We start from the raw sequence: 20854 nt of genomic DNA on the forward strand, positions 1-20854 counted from the left end.
AGTTTCAGAGACTTCTGCATACAAAACCCCTCCAGTCAGGTTCTGTGCTACAACCAAGAAGACTCTTACACTGGGAAACAGGCAAAGCTTTTATAAAGAGTCAAGTAAGGCGCAAGCACCAGACCACGTAGGAACAACGCTGCTTGTCCAAGTGGTGCTGAACACCGAGTGACTTCTCACTGTACTAACGAGCATTTAACACACCGCCCAAACATCTGAACCCTTGAACTGTTTGAGTTCCAATGCTGATTTCTAGGCTGCTCTTTCTCTAGGCTACCTTTCCTCTAAAAAATATTCCAGGAATCAACATTAATAATCTAATACAAACACTAATTAGTGAGTTAGAAGACTGACAAATTTTAAGCTGATGGGAACAAGCTCTTCCTTTTTTTATCTACCCATCTTTAATGCTTTAAATTCATGTTAATACGCAATACAAAATGTGTTTTGAAGAAACAATATTCTGGTGATTACTGTGTTGTTATTATTACAGGAACAGTTTAAGAAATTGTGACTAAAGTGACAACCCCCCACATCCCCCCCCCCCCACCTCGCCCAAACTGCCACAGGCTACTAAAAAATGCTGCACAAGCACCTTAAGCAACCTCTACACGCAGGACTTGCACACACAAGTCTTCCTGGTTTTCTACTCTGCTAATCACTGTGTAAATTTAAAAGCCTTTAAAACTCTCTTGGCGTCACTCACCATCCAAGCGTATACTTTTTTCCCATACAAGTGAGGCGATTCACCCTATTTCCAGCCCACCACAGAGTAGCTCACGCCTTCATTTAAGACAGGAGTAGGGCATAAACAGGATCTGATCTGCACAGCTTATGTTGATGAAGCCACAGTCTACTCACCCCCCCCAAGCCCCTCTGCCCACACCTTTAGCTGAGCTACTGCAGACTTATGTACAAAGACCTAAATCTACTAAATCTATATAAAAACAGGATTCAGCTTAACAAAGACATTTACATCTACGTAAAACATATTTCTATCATATTGGTAGAGTGTCCATTAAGACATTCACCTGCTTAACCAAACTTTTTTCCTAAAGTGTCTTTAGCTACACTGGTAGAATACCACGGGAAGACCTGTCCATATACATATATATGTGCGGGCATGTGGCCATATATCAAAATACAATCACTGTCCAGAAAGAAATGCTTTAGGTGTTACATATGACTTCATGAATTTGAAACTACATAGATTATCAAAGTGGTTCAGACTATTCCTCGCTTAAGGCCATTCACGTGTCCAAAGCTGCACGTACGTTCTTCCATGTTGGCTGCCATTAGGAAGCTAATGATGCTGCTGCCTGTTAACACCATGTTCCAAATAAACTAACAGTGCAAGATTTACCAAGCAAGTATTTGAAAAGCTCTGTCCTCGACAGGTGAGAGCTTAAGAAATCAGAATTTTACTTATGACAGGTCACAGAATGCCATCTCTTCTCCGCAGAGCTTTAAGATTTCCCTTACCCCAGTTTTCCAAATGGTATTTCGTTGTGGTATTAAGATCACTGCAACTTTGGAAGCATTGTATTAATTCTTCGGGGCAGTTATGGGCTTTGATACCAATCGGTTTCGACTGCATTCCTGATTAGCGCATTAGTAGCAATAACAGAAAGCCTTACCCTGCTGGGTCGTAGGTTCAATCGGCTGAGAGGCTGCCTGCAAGACTGGCTCAGAAGCAGAGGAGTCTCCCAGCACAGAGTTTAGAGAGTTCTCAACAGAGGCAGGGGTAGCTGCAGAGGGAGAAGGGAGAACACTAGGCTTGGATGAGGGAGTCGAGGCATTCGGGGAGTTGGGAGAAGGAGAAGCTTGAGGTCCAGAGAGTGACAGAGGCGGAAAGGAAGGCAGTGGGGGGGGAGGAGGTGGCGGAGGCGGAGTTGGACCTGAGGTAGAAGGTGAAGGAGCCGGATAAGCCAGGTTTTCAGGAAGCCCGTTAGGAGCCGTGGGAGACGTGGACATTTGGGTCACTGGATTAGAAGCCGACACTGGGAGGACAGGTCTTGGACCAGTAGCCTTGCCTGGTGGACTGCTTATCATTACTGGAGGAGATGGGGGGAGAGGGGCAAAACTGGGCGCGGACCAGGCAACAGGCTTTGTATTTGGAGGCAAAGTTGCTGGGGCAGTGACAGGAGAAGGAGGCCGAGAACTTTTGTTCAGCGGACGAGGAACCGTAGCGTAATGGGGGAGAACAGGGTGGAAAGCTGAGCCTAAAGATGTAGCAAAACGTGATGCAGAGTGCCTTAGAGGCGGTGTAGGGGGAGTGGAAGTCGGTGGTGCAGAAGTCACTACAGCGTACTCCGGTGTGGCCTCTGACATTGGTGCTGAGACTGCTTTTGCATATGATGGAGGAGGTGCTGAAGGAGGCTGGCAACTGGAGTATTCAGGAAGTGGAGTGCTATACGGGGAGTTGTCGAAAGATGGAGCTGGACAGAAGATGGAAAGCAGCAGCAAAGGCAGGATAAAAAAAGGAGAAAGAGAAAAAGGGAGCTAATGAAGCAACAAAACCAGCATTCAAACAAAATGTATAAATGTAGACTACAGTTAGTACCAGAGGATTAGGCACAAGTTAGGAAAGTTTTACGTATTATCAACAGCTGCTTTTAAATTTTACCAACTATTTTTGTGCCAACATTTGAATTTACAAGTACATTCTAGAGTAAGTTTTCTCAAATCCCATCTGTGAGAAGGATTAGATACAGGGTTGATTAATGAGTCTTTTATCAGCTTTTATCTTCTTGTTTGGTTGCAAACTGCAAGCAAGTGTAGTGATCTTAACATTTGTTACAACTCCACTAAAAAAATTCATACTGTAGGCAGCAGGTAAGTATCTTTCTCTTCCCCAGAAAAAGCTCCATCGCAAACTTGAAAGTACTGGGAATAAAACTACCAATAAAATCCTCTGCTCTAAAGTGACTAGCTCTTACGTAGCATTCCTCAACTTTTACCATTAGCTGACTTCTTATGTAAGTTTGTTACTAAAGAACAACCAAGTACTTGACAGATATTCCATTATATTACCAAAATGAGAAAGCTTTCGGTTACCGCTGGATACGTTTCTGCAGGCAGTGCATTAGCTTATCTACAAATACATATAACACATTTCACTGAAATGTTACTACAATGATAAATTAGGCAAGACTTCATACCAAAAGGCATTTCTCGCACTATTACTTTGCCTCATGTAGGTGCATACCTTCTACATTAACACGCTCAACCTGATATGTTTGGGGGTTGGGTTTTTTTCCAAATTATGTGATGAGAATACATCTTGTTTAACAGAGCAAACAAAGAAATCTTAACTCATCATATTTTAACCAAAGTTTGAGATGCCCGAAATGATTCAAGTTCTTCAAGCGATCAGAGAGTACGGTAATGGAGTAAGCGAATCGTGCAAAAAAATTTATTTCAGAGTTAATGGAAAATTATGACAGGAAAGTCAAAGATCTTGGACTTCTTGCCATAAAAAAAAAGGAAGAAATTCCAGCAAATAGAAGCCTGAAATACTGACTGTTGTTGCACAACTCTACTCACAGCCCTTTGTTGCTTCTCTCCCACTCCATCACCCAAACACATAAAGAGTAGCCTGGTACTTGGATACACTCAGTTTTGAAATTCTTACCAGCATTTGAAATTCTTCTCTCTCTTTCCCATTCCAATTGTTCCCTTTCCAACTGTTCTTGCCGTTCTCTTTCTTGCCTTTCCCGTTCAAGTCGTTCAAGTCTTTCTCGATCCTGCCTCTCTTTCTCTTGTCTCTCCCTTTCTAGGCGTTCTTGCCGTTCCCTTTCTTGCCGTTCTCTCTCCAGTTGCTCCTGTTCTAGGCGCTCTCTTTCAAGTCTTTCCCTTTCTAGCCTCTCTCTTTCCAGCCTCTCCCGTTCCATTCGTTCACGATCCAGCCTCTCCCGTTCCAGCTCCTTCTGCCTCTGCTGCTCTTGCAACTGTCTACAATCATGAAAAAAGGAAAAAAGACTAAGCTGCAAAGCAAAAACCAAAAATATCAAGCAACTGTTAGAGGACAAGAAGAGATAAGCTGATCGACAATCTTTGCACCAGGGAGAACAAAAGCACAGCATTTGTACCTACATAAAATTCTTAATTCTACATGTTATTTATCTGAGCTGGATAATAGTTGTATTATACTTACAGTAAAAAGAATTATATATCAAATTTCTTCTTAATTTAACATTCCGGGAGACAGGTTTCAAGAGGTAAGAACAGAAAGCTGTTGCTGGTAATTCACTAACTGATGCAATCTTCCCAGTTTGGGATATGGAGTTACATTTGTTCTTTGCACGGTACTTTATACTCGAAGCAGTGAATAGAAGTACAGTGAAATAGCAGTAACACAAATACTCATGAAAAAACCCACTCCCAAACAAATTACATTTTTCAGATATGCTAGTCAGATAGTATTTATCCAAATTTTAGAGAAGCATCAAAATGTGTATGTGTCCCCTCTCCACATGCATACTATGACATGCAAATACAACTTAACTGGTGGCAAGACAAGAACACCCTGGAGGATGGGGAAAACTGGACATGGTCAGAAAAAAATTCAGGGTGCAGGAGCCAGGGAAACACGGCAGGGAGCTGGCAGGGTTTCCAGCTCATGGGAGTCTTTGCAAAGGAAAGCAGAGAGGGGGAAGATGTGAAGAGGAAGAAAACAAGTAAAAGCCAGGCAGAGGAAATACAAAGAACTTCCTAAGAGTAAGAAGGAATCAAGCAAAATTTGCTGCCAAAGCAACTAGGTTGGCTGAAAGGACTTTCCTGCAAAAATACAGTGGGAAAAGCCATAAACAACCCTTTTGGGTTTTTTTCCTCAACTTGTTTTATATTTTCTTTAGGTTGGGTTTTTTTTTAAATTATATTTTAAAAAGACACACATTTCTAGTTGGCTAAAATACAGCTTTTTGATTTTCAAAGCTTTTTCATCTCTTGGAGGAACTCACTACTACAAGAAAAATTAGGCACATCCTCCTCAAAGCTGTGGCCAGTATGTTCCTGTCAGTACGTATCACTGAAAAGACTGTTAGTTATTATCCTTCATTTGAATTCTTATTTAAAAAAAAAAAAAGACACTTGCAAAGAAAAACTTGTATATAAAGCACACAGCTATTTTTTTTCTGCCATGCTTCAGATGCAAACTGAAGATAGCTTCTCAACAAACAGAAAGCACAGGCAGCTTTTAACTATAAAGCAAAAAGGAGACCTAAATTTTGGCACCTTAAGCTACTAGATATGTGTTTTCTATAAACTGCCACTGGGCAATCTTATCTGGAAAGGTAATTAGTAATTCTATCCTATACGCTTAGAGCCATGTAAAACTGAAGCCTGAAAATGAAGGGAACTTCAGCTACTTCATTCCTATTCAGAATATACCGGCAGAACTGGAAACCCCAGCTCATACACTGTTACTATTGAAGTCTATCCTTTCAGAACAATATTTTTCCTTTGAAAAAAAAAAAAAAAAGACACTTGCAAAGAAAAACTTGTATATAAAGCACACAGCTATTTTTTTTCTGCCATGCTTCAGATGCAAACTGAAGATAGCTTCTCAACAAACAGAAAGCACAGGCAGCTTTTAACTATAAAGCAAAAAGGAGACCTAAATTTTGGCACCTTAAGCTACTAGATATGTGTTTTCTATAAACTGCCACTGGGCAATCTTATCTGGAAAGGTAATTAGTAATTCTATCCTATACGCTTAGAGCCATGTAAAACTGAAGCCTGAAAATGAAGGGAACTTCAGCTACTTCATTCCTATTCAGAATATACCGGCAGAACTGGAAACCCCAGCTCATACACTGTTACTATTGAAGTCTATCCTTTCAGAACAATATTTTTCCTTTGAAAAACAAACAAAAAACCCCCTGTAAAATACTGAAGTTTTGTAATTGCTATAAGCAATTAAGTTCCAGTTATGTACAGCAAAAGGGCTTTTCTCTACTGAACTTGTTACCCAGCATCCTCTGAAGCTGCCAAATAGTTCTGCTCCTGTGTCAGTTCTTCTGTCAGCTCCTGCTCTCCCATATAACCAAGTTGTAATAGCAGTCATTAAGAAATGACAGCTGCAACTCAGCTTGTTAAATGCTTGATTTTTAGCCTCTGAAGTCCACCAAAAATTCTGGTAATTGACTGATACATATTTGGAACCAGTAGAGGATTTCTACAGAATATCAGGAGAATACAATATAAACCACAGAAATTTAAGCTCCAAAAGGGATATTAAAAATATTTTTGGCATTACATTTTTGCTTGCTCCGTACTGTACAAAACTAGTTTTATTCTGTGCTCTTTTTCCCCTCAGATAAAAATCTATTATTAGAGGAAAGCAGGGTTTCCATTTTGGATATCTTCAGCTTGGTCATCTTAGGCTCTTTTTTTGTAAAGGAGAGGTGGATGCACAGATACTTGTAGCTAAAAGGCTATTCAGAGCAGGAGTCAGCATTTACAGAACTCCAAAGCAACTTTCGTTTATTTTGTTCATTCTTTTTCATTCATTTTCCAGAAACGAGCATATTCTACCTAGAAGTGTACTCACTGTTAATCCTAGAATTAAAATGTAAACAAGGCATTTGAGGTTATAAACACTTTGTGTTATATTTAGTTTATGAAACTAGAAGGTATCAATTCACTGGGTTTAATAACACATCAAGCAGCTGCCAGATATTTACATTTTCTTTTTAAGTTCTTCATTTATTCACAGAAATAGAAGCTTGATATAGGTTACTTCTTGCTAAGAGCAGTGTCACTTAGGCAGTTCTGCAATAAGCCATAGCAAGACCCGTGCCACTTCACATTTTCATAAACTACCTGGAAAAGAATCAGTGAGGTGCTCTTGACTAAGCTCCTTAATGTTAAGTTATTTAGGATAGCAAGGCTGATGACTGATTATGAACAGCTACTGACAGATCTTCTAGTTCCAAGTAACTGGGCAATAAAATTGGCAAATAAAACTCAACTGAAATGATGCAGAGGAGAGAAGGGAAATCTGGTAAATTCATATAGGAAATGCTGGACTGAGTTGACCTCTGACTCAGGAGTGAGACATTAGGGTTATGACAGACAGTTCTATGACAACATCCATTCATTGATGTGTTATGTTCAAAAACATAAACCAGATGCTACACATTAGGAAAGGATTAGAGAGCAGTAGAGAAAATACCATCATCCTGCTTCACAAACCCTGCATCTCTGTTTCCATCTCAAAAGGCAGAAAACAGCAGAACTAAAAAGGTTTGGAGAGCACCAACACCATGACCAAATGTACCAGTTACCACTCAAAAAAATAAGTAAAGCAGCTGGAATTCTGTGTTCTGGAAAAGACAACTGGAGCTCTATAAAGTCCTGAGCGATGAGGACATCCTAATACAACAGCTAGGAGGAAAGAGTCAATGCAACTAGTAATAGAAAAGCTAGAAATTAAAAATAATAAATAAATTAAAGAAAAGAAGAGTGAGCACCTCTGCGCATCAGGCAGATGAGTTGTGGAACTCCTTGCCAGAGTGATTCGAAGAAAGAGTAGAGAAAAGCCCACAGAAGAAAAACATGGAAGGTCATTTGGAAAACAGAAATTGCATCATGCACAAGAAGCTGTTGAACCAAAAATGCCCAAAGGATTGGAGAGTAGCAAGGGGAAGTTTTCCAGGCATTTGCCCTGGCCCAGAATAGTGGGGACTTCTGTTAGTTTTTACTTAAAGCTTTTCTAACTATTGAGAGGGGTATGTCCACGTGTGTGTGTGTGTGTGTGTGTGTGTGTACACACTATATACAAAGAGAGGAGGAAGGAGACATGGACGACGAGACTGTCTATAAATGTATACTCTGTCTCCATATAGCATGTAATTAGATGCAATTTTAGCTAAAGCATAAGATATACATCTAAATCAAACTGCTTGTTTGGGATTGACTAGTTCTCCTAATATGTGTGAACATGTTCTTGAGGTTCATCTGGGCTTTTTCTCCTCTTCAGAGAGCTATAAAGACACAATGCCCATGTGTCATAACAAAATGTACCTAAGCATTTATACGCTTTAACCTTTGTCTGAAGAAAAAAAAATTTCAGTCAGCAATCAAACACTATCAGATTGTATTGGCTGTCTACTAAGATATAGATAAACAGCAGTGAGATAACCACTTTCACCTACACAGGACCTAAATGAAAGAGTTATCATAATTAAATAAATATTGAGTGATTAAATATTTACTGTTTTATTTTTGTAAAAGAATCCTCATTTTTCATTTCTTCAGGAAATAAAGGAATGAAACCAGAAATTTTTTAAACGTGCAAATAAAAACTAAACAAGTTGAGCACTTTGCTTAAGATACAAATGGTCTACCAAGAGAGGGCAGCAAAATACCTTGCAAATGCTTCCTATCTTACATAAAATTCCCATGTAGATGAAATACACTGTCCTTGAAAAGTTTAAATTATTCTCATCATATGTCACTGAAGCATTCCTTTGTCAACAAGGAAAACAAAAAAAACCCCAAACAACAACAACAAAAAAAACCACCCAAAACCCACCCCCCACAACAACAAACCCCAAACCAAAAAACCACACACCACAACCCACTACATTTTTACAGTAGTTTTAACGATTTTCATAAACCTTTCAGAAAGAAAACCAGAAGTGGCACAGGTCAAAGGATCAGTACAGCAGTAATGCAATCACGTTGCTTCAACATAACTTAATGAGCGAGGATGAATTTCATAAACTAAGAACTGCAGCTTAACAAGTGTAACAGCTGTAGCTTAAAAAGATTAAGAACTCATTTTGCTAATTAAAAAAAAAAAAGAGGATAAATTTGTTTGCATTAAACCCCTCTGGTTTTGTTTAGTTAGCATGAGATAATGTAATTTTATTTTAAATTTTGTCAGAGATCAAAATTATATTATGCAAAAGCATTAGTAGATTAAGAAGAGTCACTACACATCAATTAAAGTGTTTCTGAAACACCGAGACTTTGGTAGTTCTAAAGCATGGGAACATTCAAGAACACTGTGAAAGCGATAGATGAAAATCCTTCAGCCTTAGAAAGCACAGTATCTAGCTACCAAGACAACTTCTGGCTGAAGTAATACTAAAAATGCCCCCGAAAGCTATCTTATAGTGAAATGCTAATTATGCTAAGGCAAAGTGATTCTAATTATTTTAAAGGTGTGAATTACTAGACTCTAAGAGCTAATTTACACTGAGTAGTTGAGACAGTGCCATAAAACCGAACAGCATGTCATTCATATGCAATGTAGCTACTGTTACAGGCGGGTTTAGATTCAAAGAGTCAACTTGAGAATTTCAGAATAGCTGCTGGCTTTATCATGCATTCTACTCATGAAACTTTCTTTTTGGATTTTAATTAGTTCCATGCCAAAAGCATCTTCGGAAACTTCACTTTGGGGTGTTGGGGGGGGGAGGGCAGGTATTGGTTGGCTTTTGTTAAATTAACTTACTTTAACATTGCAACAGCTTTTGAAGTTATTTCCCCTCTTTTTCTTGCCCTTATACGTTTGTCCACTTAAAAGAGGTATGAGGAAGTATAGTCAGAGAATGAAGAAAGAATCATATTTACAATTCTAACTCATGACTTTGAACTGTTGTCAGCATTAATCCTCCAGTTCTTTGTGCAGCCAAGAATCAGGAGCATGACTACATTCTTGAAATAACGCAAGGAGAAAAATGCAACGAGCAGAGTTAAGCACACACTGTTGCATCCCTGCTGAAAGAAAACCACATTTTGCAATGGTGAAGGTGTTTAGAATTTCTCTTACATGACAACTGCAAAACAGAATTGCTGTTAGTTTACCCAGGTACACACAAAGCCTTCCTAGCTTGTTCTGAATCAGAGAAAAAGGGGGGAATAGCAATTAAAGAAGCAGTGCTACTACCTCAGCTCTTCATGTTTACGAAATGAGCCAATACCTCATGTACACCAAGATCACTTTCTATCATGCCTTTCACTAGCAAGTAGCATCACTACATTCAACAGATCATCACACAGAGCAACTAGGAAACTATCCCAAAATAATGTTATTCAATACCTTTAGACATGTAGGGGTGTGGGGGGGAGGACGGGACACACACGGACAGACAATGACACACAACCAAAAAGGTTGGTTCAGCTTCTGTGCCTGGAGGTGAATAATTGACAGCAATCCTCTGGTCCTTTTACTACAGATTTCAACATAGTCATTCAAAAGAATTGACGCCTCAATCAATTTTCTTAAAATATCACCATTACCATATTGGTTGAAGGGAAGACAAAGATATCAAATGGATTAAGAACTTCCAATGTTTACTCATAAACCAATATTCTGTGTCAGAGCAGACTTAATAGCCACAGAGAGAACTTGTTTCTGGAACACTTTCCACATTTAAGCCCGTATCTTGGTCATCTGCAGAAGAGTTACAGCAAGTGTCTCAGTTTGTGGAAAGACTGTCCCTCCACCAGAGAAAGCATGCCTCAGCATTAGGCAACTCTCATTGTGTCAGAACACAGAGCGGTTGTCATAAGGGCACCAAGAGAAAAAACCTACACGTAACAAATCCATTGCTGAAACAGCTTGTAAAAGCAAATAGCTGTCTGCTCTAGCAGGTCACCTTGTTTCCTCAGGTGGAAGTTTTTCTGTACGTTCACATAAATCTCCAGGATTCGAACACTGGCTTGCTTTGCTCTTCGATTCGAGATCAAGCCATTAAATTTTTTCCTAAAAAGATGATAGGAAACCACACCGAGGAGACCGTATATCAACCTGAAAACAGAATTCAGCCACAAACCCGAAAGGCTTCTTGTCATGAAGCCAGATACATTAAAACCAGAGGTATTTCCATGAACAGTACAGACAGAATCATCTTTGTATCACATCCAAATTCAACAGGCAGTGAGCTGATAGGCATTCCAAGATGAACAGAAACTGGTTTGCAGTATTTGATCTTAAAACTCACTGTAGAAAACAAAGACCCAAGACAAAGCCTGCAGAAAACAAAATATCTTCAGGAACAGACCTGACTGAAGTAATTGCCACACTGAGTGAAGAGGTCAGCTGCAGGCAGATAATACATAGTATCTGACAGCTGTTAGTCACCATTTACGAACACACCAATTTCATATTCCATTCTTTCTCAACTGAGCAACTTGGTGTCAGAGCAGGGCATCAAATTGTTCAAAGATCAATAGCAGCACTACCCCCATTTTGTCTGCTTAAAGATACAAGTGTGTGTGTGTGTGGGGGGGGAATCACTAATAAGATGAGTGTATTGAAAAAGGACATCAAAAACCATCACTTGAGCCACTAAAAAAAAAATAACAGAATTAGAAAAGTCATAAAACAGATTCTCTTGAGGGCAGATTTTCCGGTTTGTGCCCCACATCATATTTTTTGCTTTGAAGAACAGGTTCTTGCTTGTGCTGTTACCTATTCTAAAACAAACGTGGTGTAGCAGAAGACAGGCACAAGGATGACACCCAAAAGGTAGCATGCAGGTTGACCACTGCTTGCTTAAAAACATTGCTGTAATATATTCTGCATTTTATCTATTCCTAAAGTTATCAGTAAAACATTCTGTATAAGAAACCAAATGTGATTATAACAAAAGTATTCTACCATACATGCATTTCTTTCTGTGCTTCACTAGTTTTTAAAAAAATGTAAATTTTATAACCCAACATAAACAAGATATCTAGGAATAACACTACTATGTCAAGGTTCTAAAGTTGTGTATAACATCAACCATAATTAAACCTGGATTCATCAATCCAAACCAGTGGAGTTGTTTAAACTGTGTTGTTGATCTGGCCATTAAGCTTATGTTGACCAATTAAATTAAATTTAAAAATATGTTTAAGCATTAAAATACATTTACCAGTTTAAAGAGTTGCACTGCAGTGACTAGCACTACAAGAAAAAGATAATAGCATTCCAGTCCTGGAGGCTCCATATGCCTAGGCTTTCAGGGCTGCTCTGAGCTCTTGCACCAGCTCCTCTAACCCTGCCTCAATCTACAGAGCAATAAACAAGACAGTAATGTTGGGAGTTTTATTCTAAAATGCTGAAAGCCCCAGCATGTGGGCATAGATACCATTATCTAATCCAACAGTCGCTACCTACCAGAATACATCTCACATGATGGCTCTCCTCCTCCCACCACTGAGTCACCGCAACAAAACGAGCAGCTGGCTGCAAACAGGCTACACAACGCGTCGCTGAGCTACAGGCGCCAGCACCAGCTGCAGGGTGACCTCAGCTCCATCTGAAGGATGTGGTCATCTACAGAGGGGCAGCCACCTTGTGACTGCAACTAACTGCATGTGCTCTATGGACATCAGTTTCACTAGATACAGCCAACCTACCGTTACAACCATTTATAGGAAAAAAAAAAAAAAAAAAAGAAGAGCACTTTAACATGTTCATTATTTTGAATTTAGCTGCTAGTTTGAGTTTTAATTGCTTAATCCTCTAATCTTCTTCTGCATAAGGTCAGAAAAAGGTGTGTGTGCTATGGCCCTTCAAATTTGCAGGAACTTATTCGAATAATAGAAACTGAATATCAATGTTGAACTTGTTTTCATCTCTAATAGTAAGTATTTATTCATCATTCCAAAAATCAGCATGTACCACAGAACTCACTCTCCTGTATGGTCACATAAACCTACCGAGTAAGTATCTCAAGACCTACCCATTAATGCTTATACACCATGGAATGAACACACACTACCCCCCCAAATTTTACAATTCATTTACAAAGAGAAAATATAGTCTAAATCATCAATACAGATTGCAAATTTCCATCAAACATAGGCAGCTTCCACTGAGACAGAGAGACTTCATGAATAAAAAGTACATTTGATGCACCAATAACACAACCTCAGCAGAAGCGATCAATATTTAACCTCTTCACATCTTCCTAAGCTCTCTCAGTTGCAGGAACTTCGCTTTGAATCATCTAAACTGAACTCTTGCTACACGCACTCACTGTAACTCTCATCAAGTTAGCTTTACTTTTTTTTTTTTTCCAAGTGCTAGACAGTCAGGACAGCTTCTACCTGAGCATACTGCACATCATTTCAGAGAAACCCAGACAAGAGCTAGGTAACTTGATAAAATGAGCAAGAAGCAGACACTTAGAAGATCTGCAAAGTTTGACTGTTGAAAGGCAAGAGGTTTGTGAAGTAAGTTTATGTATATGCTCTGGAACTGACAATTACTTCCAGTTCCAACAGTGGTGGAACTCTGGTTCTTTAAACAGTAGTGAAAGGTGAGACTGTTTCAATCATGTCTTTTTTTAAAGTTTGTATCAAAGAACACTTTACACTTAATCCAATGCAAAATTATAAAGGTATTTTAATTGATTACATATATCATGATTTTGAAACACAACACAAATCTAAAGATCATTATAGCAATGTTCAAGGAGTTTTCCCCTGATCAATCACCATTGCATGTAACACTTTCACTGTCAATTTGATTTTCCCCATACACTAATATTAAGACATCCTAAACAGTAGTGTTTGGTCTACAGGTTGCATTTCCCACCCCCTCAAAAAAGTGTCTTAAAACCAGGACACCAGCTATTTATCATTTCCCATTCCATTTTGATCATGAAAATCTGCAACATCATCCAACTCCTCCTGTTCTCTTTTGTACTTGTATCTCAATTCACATCAGCCACAAGGACTGACTTTGTTCAGCAAAACACCAAATAAAATTTGATTGTTCCCAGTCCCAATGATGCAAGAGGAACTGCCTGTTCTTACACTCCTCACACTTCCACAGCAATCCTTCTCTCTTCCACCTTAGCTAGGAGCTTCCCTCTTGGTATCTGTCAAATGCTTTACTGAAGGCCACGAACAGCCTTTTCTTCTTTTGCAAAAGAAAGTATTATCTGGGTACAGTTTACTGTGCTATGTTTTATCTGGTTAATTATTCTTTTCTTCAAAAATAGTTCTAAAGCTTTTCACATTAGCAAGGTCAAACTAACAGGCTTTCATTTCCTTGATCAAAAGGGATTTAAGGTCTAACAACAAGCTTTTATGTTATAAGCTCAAACCACGTTAGTTGGAAATAAGAAAATAAGAGAAAGAACTAGGTTTTATCAGTCAAGAAAAAACTGCTAACACACCACCACAACAAAAACATGAAAAGGCAACTAGAACCCTAAAGGTTATTAGATACAGGATTTCTAACAGAGAAAGGGATATATTAATGCTCTTTAATCAAGCCTCATTAATCCTCGTTTTCCTCATCTTGATCTTTTTGACTTATTAAGTTCAAGTGTTCTGTTAGCTTACACATGGAAAGTCATCTGTGCACATCAAATTTTAGAAAAAAATAAGATTCTCAATAGCAGAAAAATCTACTTACATTAGCAACTACTTCAGTGGTATTCTAGTGAGCACAGTCAGGACAGAACTAATTTCATAAAAGGGAACCACAATAACCAAAAATCTGGAAAAATGGAGAACAGTTTCTAATCCCAACTTCATGTTTTGCATTAAACAGAAAAAACCCAGAGAACTGAAAATTTTGCAGAAAGGCTATGATTTCAAAGAGACATTTTTAAAAGTGTTAACTAAGATACTTGTCAGAACCATCCTTCAAGCAACATCCATATTCAATTGCAGCAATTAAGGCAGCAATTTTGCCAATGTAGTCAAAAGACTGCTTAATGGAAGAGTGCTCTTCTCAGTCTGCTAAACAGTCTATGTTACCCAACATCTATAGCTATTCAGTACTGTAACCAGACAGCACCCATTACCTCTCCATAAAGCCAGTTATTAAGTCTCTTACAGCTAGACTTGACAGAACAAAGAAAAACTTCATCGTGAATGGGAAGAAACTGAATGGAAAGAAAATGAGGTGCACTTAAAAAAAAAAAAAAAAAAGTAATTATTATACCAGAACTCTGTTTTCCAGAAACTTTGAGGGCAAGAAAAAAAAAATTAAGTCTTTAGGATGAGATAAACAACCCTCACTGATGGGTCTTTTTTCTTCTGCCTCCTTTTGTCTCCCATCCTACTATGCGGATCCAAATGGCTGCAGACTGTCCTATGAAACTACCTCAGCAAGCTCAGCTCGAGAAGTTTACACTGATGTAACTTTGACCCGCTGGAAACCTTTACTTTAGGCATTAAAAAACCCCCATTGATTCCATCTAAGCCGTCTCTGGGATGAGAACTTCATGCAGATTTTGTAGCACGCACAGCACATGCTACAATCGAATGACGGTATTCTACTGATCACTCATACCCTAAACCAAAATGCCAACTACTACATTATATTTGTATGCCTACCTCAGATTAGAACTGTTTGCTTAGTTACAATCTAATCAATCCATATACCTTTAAAGAAATCCTACTTCCTCAAAAGAAGATGTGGGATAAATGGCACAAATTCAAAAGCAAAGGAAAACTGGAAACAGTACATCTGGCCACTAACTAGGGAAAGGTCATGGGCTGTGGGAAATTGGTAGAAACCAGGCTACCAGGGATGGGCAAACTTTCCTTCCTTTAAGTTATTATAGCTACATTGCTACTGAATTGCAGGATACAGGTTTTTTTTTTTCTTTCAGTATTTCCACAAATGTTTTCAAAAAAGTTCAGAAATTATATAGGTAATAATTACTAATTTACAAGGGAAAAATATAAATTCTTTAACCGTAGTTAAAAATTAAGATTAGCAAAATCTCAGAAAAAAAAGTTTTAATCTTTTAAATAAAAAGCATTTATCTAAAATGAAGCCTCTCAAAAGACATTATGAAAACCACACCATATCAATACCGCTATCTAGACTGCCACACACTAAGTTTTCTTTAACAGTATCATCCCAATCCAAGATATAAACTAAAACTTCAAGCAAACTTAAAGCATTTAACAATTAAAAGACGACCTAATATTCTGCTGTTGTGTTTATGAGAACTTCTAATATTTGAGTACTTACGACAGAAGTCGGTCAAGTTTTGGTCCATTACGTCCCTGAAGGACAACAGGCGGCTTGTATACCCTCATTATTCCTTACAATCTATACGCTTTCTCTGTTTCTGGTGTTCTTGCTCTCTTTATTTATGAAGCGGTGATGATTTTGAAGTTATTTATAAACATTAACTCATTACATTCCCAAGTGTCATATTAGATACCGACTCAGTGACTCATATTCCTGACAATATATTTATCATGGCTGGAAGAGAAGGTAAATTTACATGCACGAGTAGCGCACAGAGGCATGCCATGAACTAATCTTGTATTTTAAAATGGTATTTGACATTAAGTAACTCTGAAGTTACATATGTCAACTGAAGTTGGCTCATTATCAGTCAGTGGAATTTATAAAAACACTGCCCAACTACCACTCTGACAAAATGAAAAATAACCCATATAACAAAAAAACCCCTTAATTTTTGAGGACCGAAAATGGAAATGTTTTAAAGCTTGTTATTACTGTATTTAAATGGGTGCAAGTCAAGGAAAATTACAGTTATCTTCAAGTACTCCCTGACAGGGAAAGCATACACCATGAGTTAAGGTTTCTTTTAAGAAAGCAACAAAGTCAATTCACCAGACAAAATGATTTCATTGACCACCTTATGTGTAATCTTGGCCTTAATAAAACCCTCAGTGTTTTAGTTCACACATCTGGTCCTAGTGGCTTTAGAGTCATCACTGCACAGTGAAAACCCACAAATACTCATGTAACAAGCTCTGCAGCAAAATAAACAAAGTAATGTTACTAATTTAGCACTTTTACTCAAAATGTAAGGCACCTAAATCCTTTCTAAAACAGAGAACAATCTTTGAACCAAAATAATACACTTTTGTTGGCAACAATCTTATTTAATTCTTTGGTTCCTCATTTCCCCAAGATTCTTGAACTCTGGTTATAAAAGCAAAGGAAAACATTGGGTCAGTCGAAGAGCTCTCTTTAATATGCCATTCTTCACCAGTCACTCCTTTGGCAAAACATTTCTGAGGAAATGTTTCTATTTGTGCCTAGGAAAACCCTGAAGCTACAAGCCACGTAATTTAAATTTGAAATCAGTCCGACTTTGAGCAGTGTGTTGGACTAGATGACCTCCACAGGGTTCCTTTTTCAATTTTAATTTTTATGTTAAGCAGATTCTTTTTTCTCAGGCTTAGAATCATTTCAAAAAATATTCTTGTGAACATTTTCTTTAACATGGGAGTCGGTCAAATGCTACTGAATCCAGCTACACTTACGGAGAGAGGTATGAGACCCAGCGCTTAAGACAACTATTATCAAGCCACATCTTTAACAAAACCCCCACCCCACAGACACACATTTCATGAGCAATAGACTTAGCAAAGCCTGCCTTTCTACTGATCCATCACAAACCCCATGTTCCTTCCTACACAGTAACATTTATTCCCTTTTCTTGCATTCCCTGTAGTCTTACTGCTCCCCACAGAATTCAATTCTGCCCACACTGCCTTTGCCCTTTACCGAGACTGGAAATGTCACTTGTAGATATGTTAAAAGTAAGATATACCTACACCCTTTCTTCCCAGCCGTTTGCTGCTCTCTACAATATGGTAGTAGGACTATTGTTATTACAGTCTGAAAGCTGAAAGACAGTTACTACAGAAGAGAAGTTCTAGCTTAGAGTTAATTGAACTGTATTATAACCATATAGTTACAGTAGTAAAGAGACTGGAGAAGCATTTGTGAAATGTTTTAACAAAATTACATGTTGTTCTTCAGCTCAATGACACAGTAGTCTTTCCACAGACAATCTGGCTAGCAGCATGAGTAAACACTCATTCCAGTTCTCTATCCTTTTTTAGGGGAAAAATAAACCAAAACCAGGACCAGACTTCAAAGAGGACATTATATTAGATGAAAACAAGGAGAGCACTCTGATCAAACGAGAAAGTGAGGCCATAAGAATGCCATCTGATAATATGACCTTTACACACAAGAAATTTCAAGAGACTTGCAGAGCTCTTAATATGGGGCGGCATTTTTTTCTGAAGAGACATCTACAATGCTTCTCTGAAAAGTATTTCAGCATTATAAATTTCAATTAATGCAGACTTACAGAGGAACAGAAATATTAAAAGCCACTACTGTAGAACAGAAAAAAAAAATCAGAAGAAAAAAGCTTTTTAAAAGTCTGTCAAAAGAAGTGACATGAAAGACCTTTATCATGACAGCAGACTTGCACGTAAACACAGACAGATTTGTAATGAGCATATTACTGTTTGTTTTTAAACAAGGAGACTTTCAGATAAAGCGACCCCTGCTCAGATTTAAGAACATACTGCAGAGAAGAGATGGACAAGTATGACCAATTTTGATGGCAAAACTTTGTTCAACACATACAGCTAGTTTATCAAATCTGTAATACGAATTACTCCCAAATTAGCAATCTGGTTCCGCTCACCTTTGCATAAACAAACTAAATGCAAAATATCAAAATAGAAAAAAACTTCATCACCAATTAAACCCAACACATTAAAATATTTTTCCAGTTACACTGGAAGTTATTAAGTGCATTTACACCATCACTCTGGACCACTTCCTATTTATTCAAGGATCCCGTTCCCTGCATCTGTACTGCATGTCATCTAAATCACTCCCAGCATCCCTTCTGGAAGGGAACAGCTAATCTCCTGGGAGTATTTTGATGATAAAATAATCCAGGATTGCAGCACAGGCAGTACGTCTGTTTGAGATATCCCAAGGTCTTGTTGTTTTCACTTAACCCAGTCCGATAGCACTTTCCTAGAAGACTCTGCTATTTCATATACCGGTATCTCAGACACTCAAGGTATAACACTAACCCAGATCGCCACACAACAAAAGCGGGAATATGGGAACTAGAAAGTTTGTTCCCAGAACTTGGGCACACGATTAATACATAACGATTATTAAAAAGAACTGAAAAACACCCATATTTTAAAAATGCTACAGGTGTGAAAAATATCCCACCGAGCATGGGACAGGGTTCAGTGGCTTCTCATTGAAAGGGACAGCTTAGCTCAGAGGAGTGCCGACTGGTCAGAGGAACAGGGACTGCTTCCTGAGGGCAGCACAGATACAACCAGTATTGCTACAGCTGAAAGTTAAACTACTGAAAGCTCCATAAATTTATACACTAAAAGCAGAAAATGAAGGTTTCTCTGCTAAAGAACTAATATAGTATAAAGGCAAACAAGCTTTCCAATACAGTATTTTGATCTAGTGCATACACATTCAGGAAGAAAAATTGTCATTGTGCGTGATGATTTAATTCTCTACTTCTAAAGGTTAAAACTTCCTCCCTTGCTTACTGCTTTCTTCTTTATAAGCGTGTGTCAAAAACCGAAGACACAACAGTCACTGGAAAATTAATTAGTCTGGTTGAAAATGACAGCAGTGAAATCTTCCAAGGCTTCCTATCTCATCTTCAACACTTTCATGACAGGCCAATAGCAACTGCATCGTTTGAATGGGTGGAGATCATGGGATCTAGCTACAATCAAAGTTTTTACACAGGAAAGCTGCTCTAAGGAAAACTGCAAGCATAGAAACACTGCCCTAATGCAACAGAGTATTTACAAGACCTTGACATTTAATTTCTGATCATTAGTGAGGAGTTACTACATTCTTTAACTGAACAGCTGTTCACTTAGCATACCATACCTTCTCTGGATTTCCAATTCTTCTTGTGATGGACCATTTTGTACTTGAGAGGGAAGCTGTGAATTCTGTCGAGGCAATGTAGGACCTAAAAAGCAAAGACAGACCATAAATTAATGATTTGAACTTTTACTTTGCAAAAAAGCACAAAATCAAGGCAAGAGGCCAGCCATCACATGACATTATAGGAACTGTTTACTTCTGTTTTTTAAGCCAAACAAGCTCAACAACATAATACAGCAAATAAAAACTGCAACAAATGTTACCTTGCGTATTTGCAGAATGGATTTATTTCACATGGATGAAAAGGTTCCACAGAAATGCAAAATAAATTTTATATATGATGGAACTTGACAAAAGCTTTGAAAAGCACTCCAAGTCTGAGATTTTCTTAAAACAACGAACAAATACCCTTGGAAGTACAGAAAAGGCTCAAAAAATTAAAACACTCACCTAAATAGAACACTGGAAATGGGGGGTGGGTAGGGGGAAGAACAGGAGAAAAAACATCAGCAGCTTATCACCATATTGAGAGAAGGAAGATAAAGTACATTTCTACAGGTCACACCAAAATTTACTCAGATTTTAGCTCGTCAACTTGGATCAAAGACCTTCCTTTGTGTATAGGTAAGTATTGTGTTGAAAGGAACAGAGGCAAATAATGAATGTACAAACTGTGCATTCTGCTAAGCACAAGAAATGCAAAAGAGCAGGACATGCAAATTCATCTTCGACTTTTAATGATGGGCAATTTTGAATCATACAAGTTTCAATTAATTATATATGCTTCATCTGTCTTCTAAAAACAAAGAGGCTTTGCCACATTCCTCACACATGTATTTACAGCACGAAATTATTTAAAAAGAATTAACAGAAGTGAAGGATGAAGAAGTGTGGAATGGAATACAGTAGATCACGAATGCATTGTTTCTGTAAAACTAGGCAGTAAACCAAGAACCATAGCTACACTAAAGATTACGGAATTTAAAACCAAGCAGAATTAAAAACAATAAAATATTGTATCCAGTTCTGAGAAGGTCCCAAAGCAAAACAGTAATTTCTTGCCGATACTCCACCAAACCGGTTAGTGATGGAGTTGTAATGAGATCTCCCCCATCTCAAATATCAAAATGTAAAAGTTGTTTGCCATCTGAACTTGTGAAAGTCATCCAGGAACATGAAGAGAGCATGTGTGAAATACTGAGACAT

At 38.2% G+C, this 20854-nt stretch overlaps 1 protein-coding gene across 1 annotated transcript in view; it reads right to left on the reverse strand.

Annotated features, from left to right (window-relative positions):
* ENAH (ENAH actin regulator) overlaps positions 1-20854 on the reverse strand; it is a 51654-nt gene that overhangs the window by 17747 nt on the left and 13053 nt on the right. Inside the window, exons 4-7 of the mRNA XM_035903664.1 lie at positions 20099-20110; positions 19649-19733; positions 3635-3954; positions 1638-2438 (exon numbers count right to left, since the gene is read on the reverse strand). Coding sequence (XP_035759557.1) covers positions 1638-2438; positions 3635-3954; positions 19649-19733; positions 20099-20110 — 1218 coding nt within the window. The remainder of the gene's footprint in view (positions 1-1637; positions 2439-3634; positions 3955-19648; positions 19734-20098; positions 20111-20854) is intronic.

This window comes from Egretta garzetta, unplaced genomic scaffold (assembly GCF_000687185.1).
Source record: "Egretta garzetta isolate BGI_Z169 unplaced genomic scaffold, ASM68718v1 scaffold11, whole genome shotgun sequence".
NCBI classification, from domain to species: domain Eukaryota; kingdom Metazoa; phylum Chordata; class Aves; order Pelecaniformes; family Ardeidae; genus Egretta; species Egretta garzetta.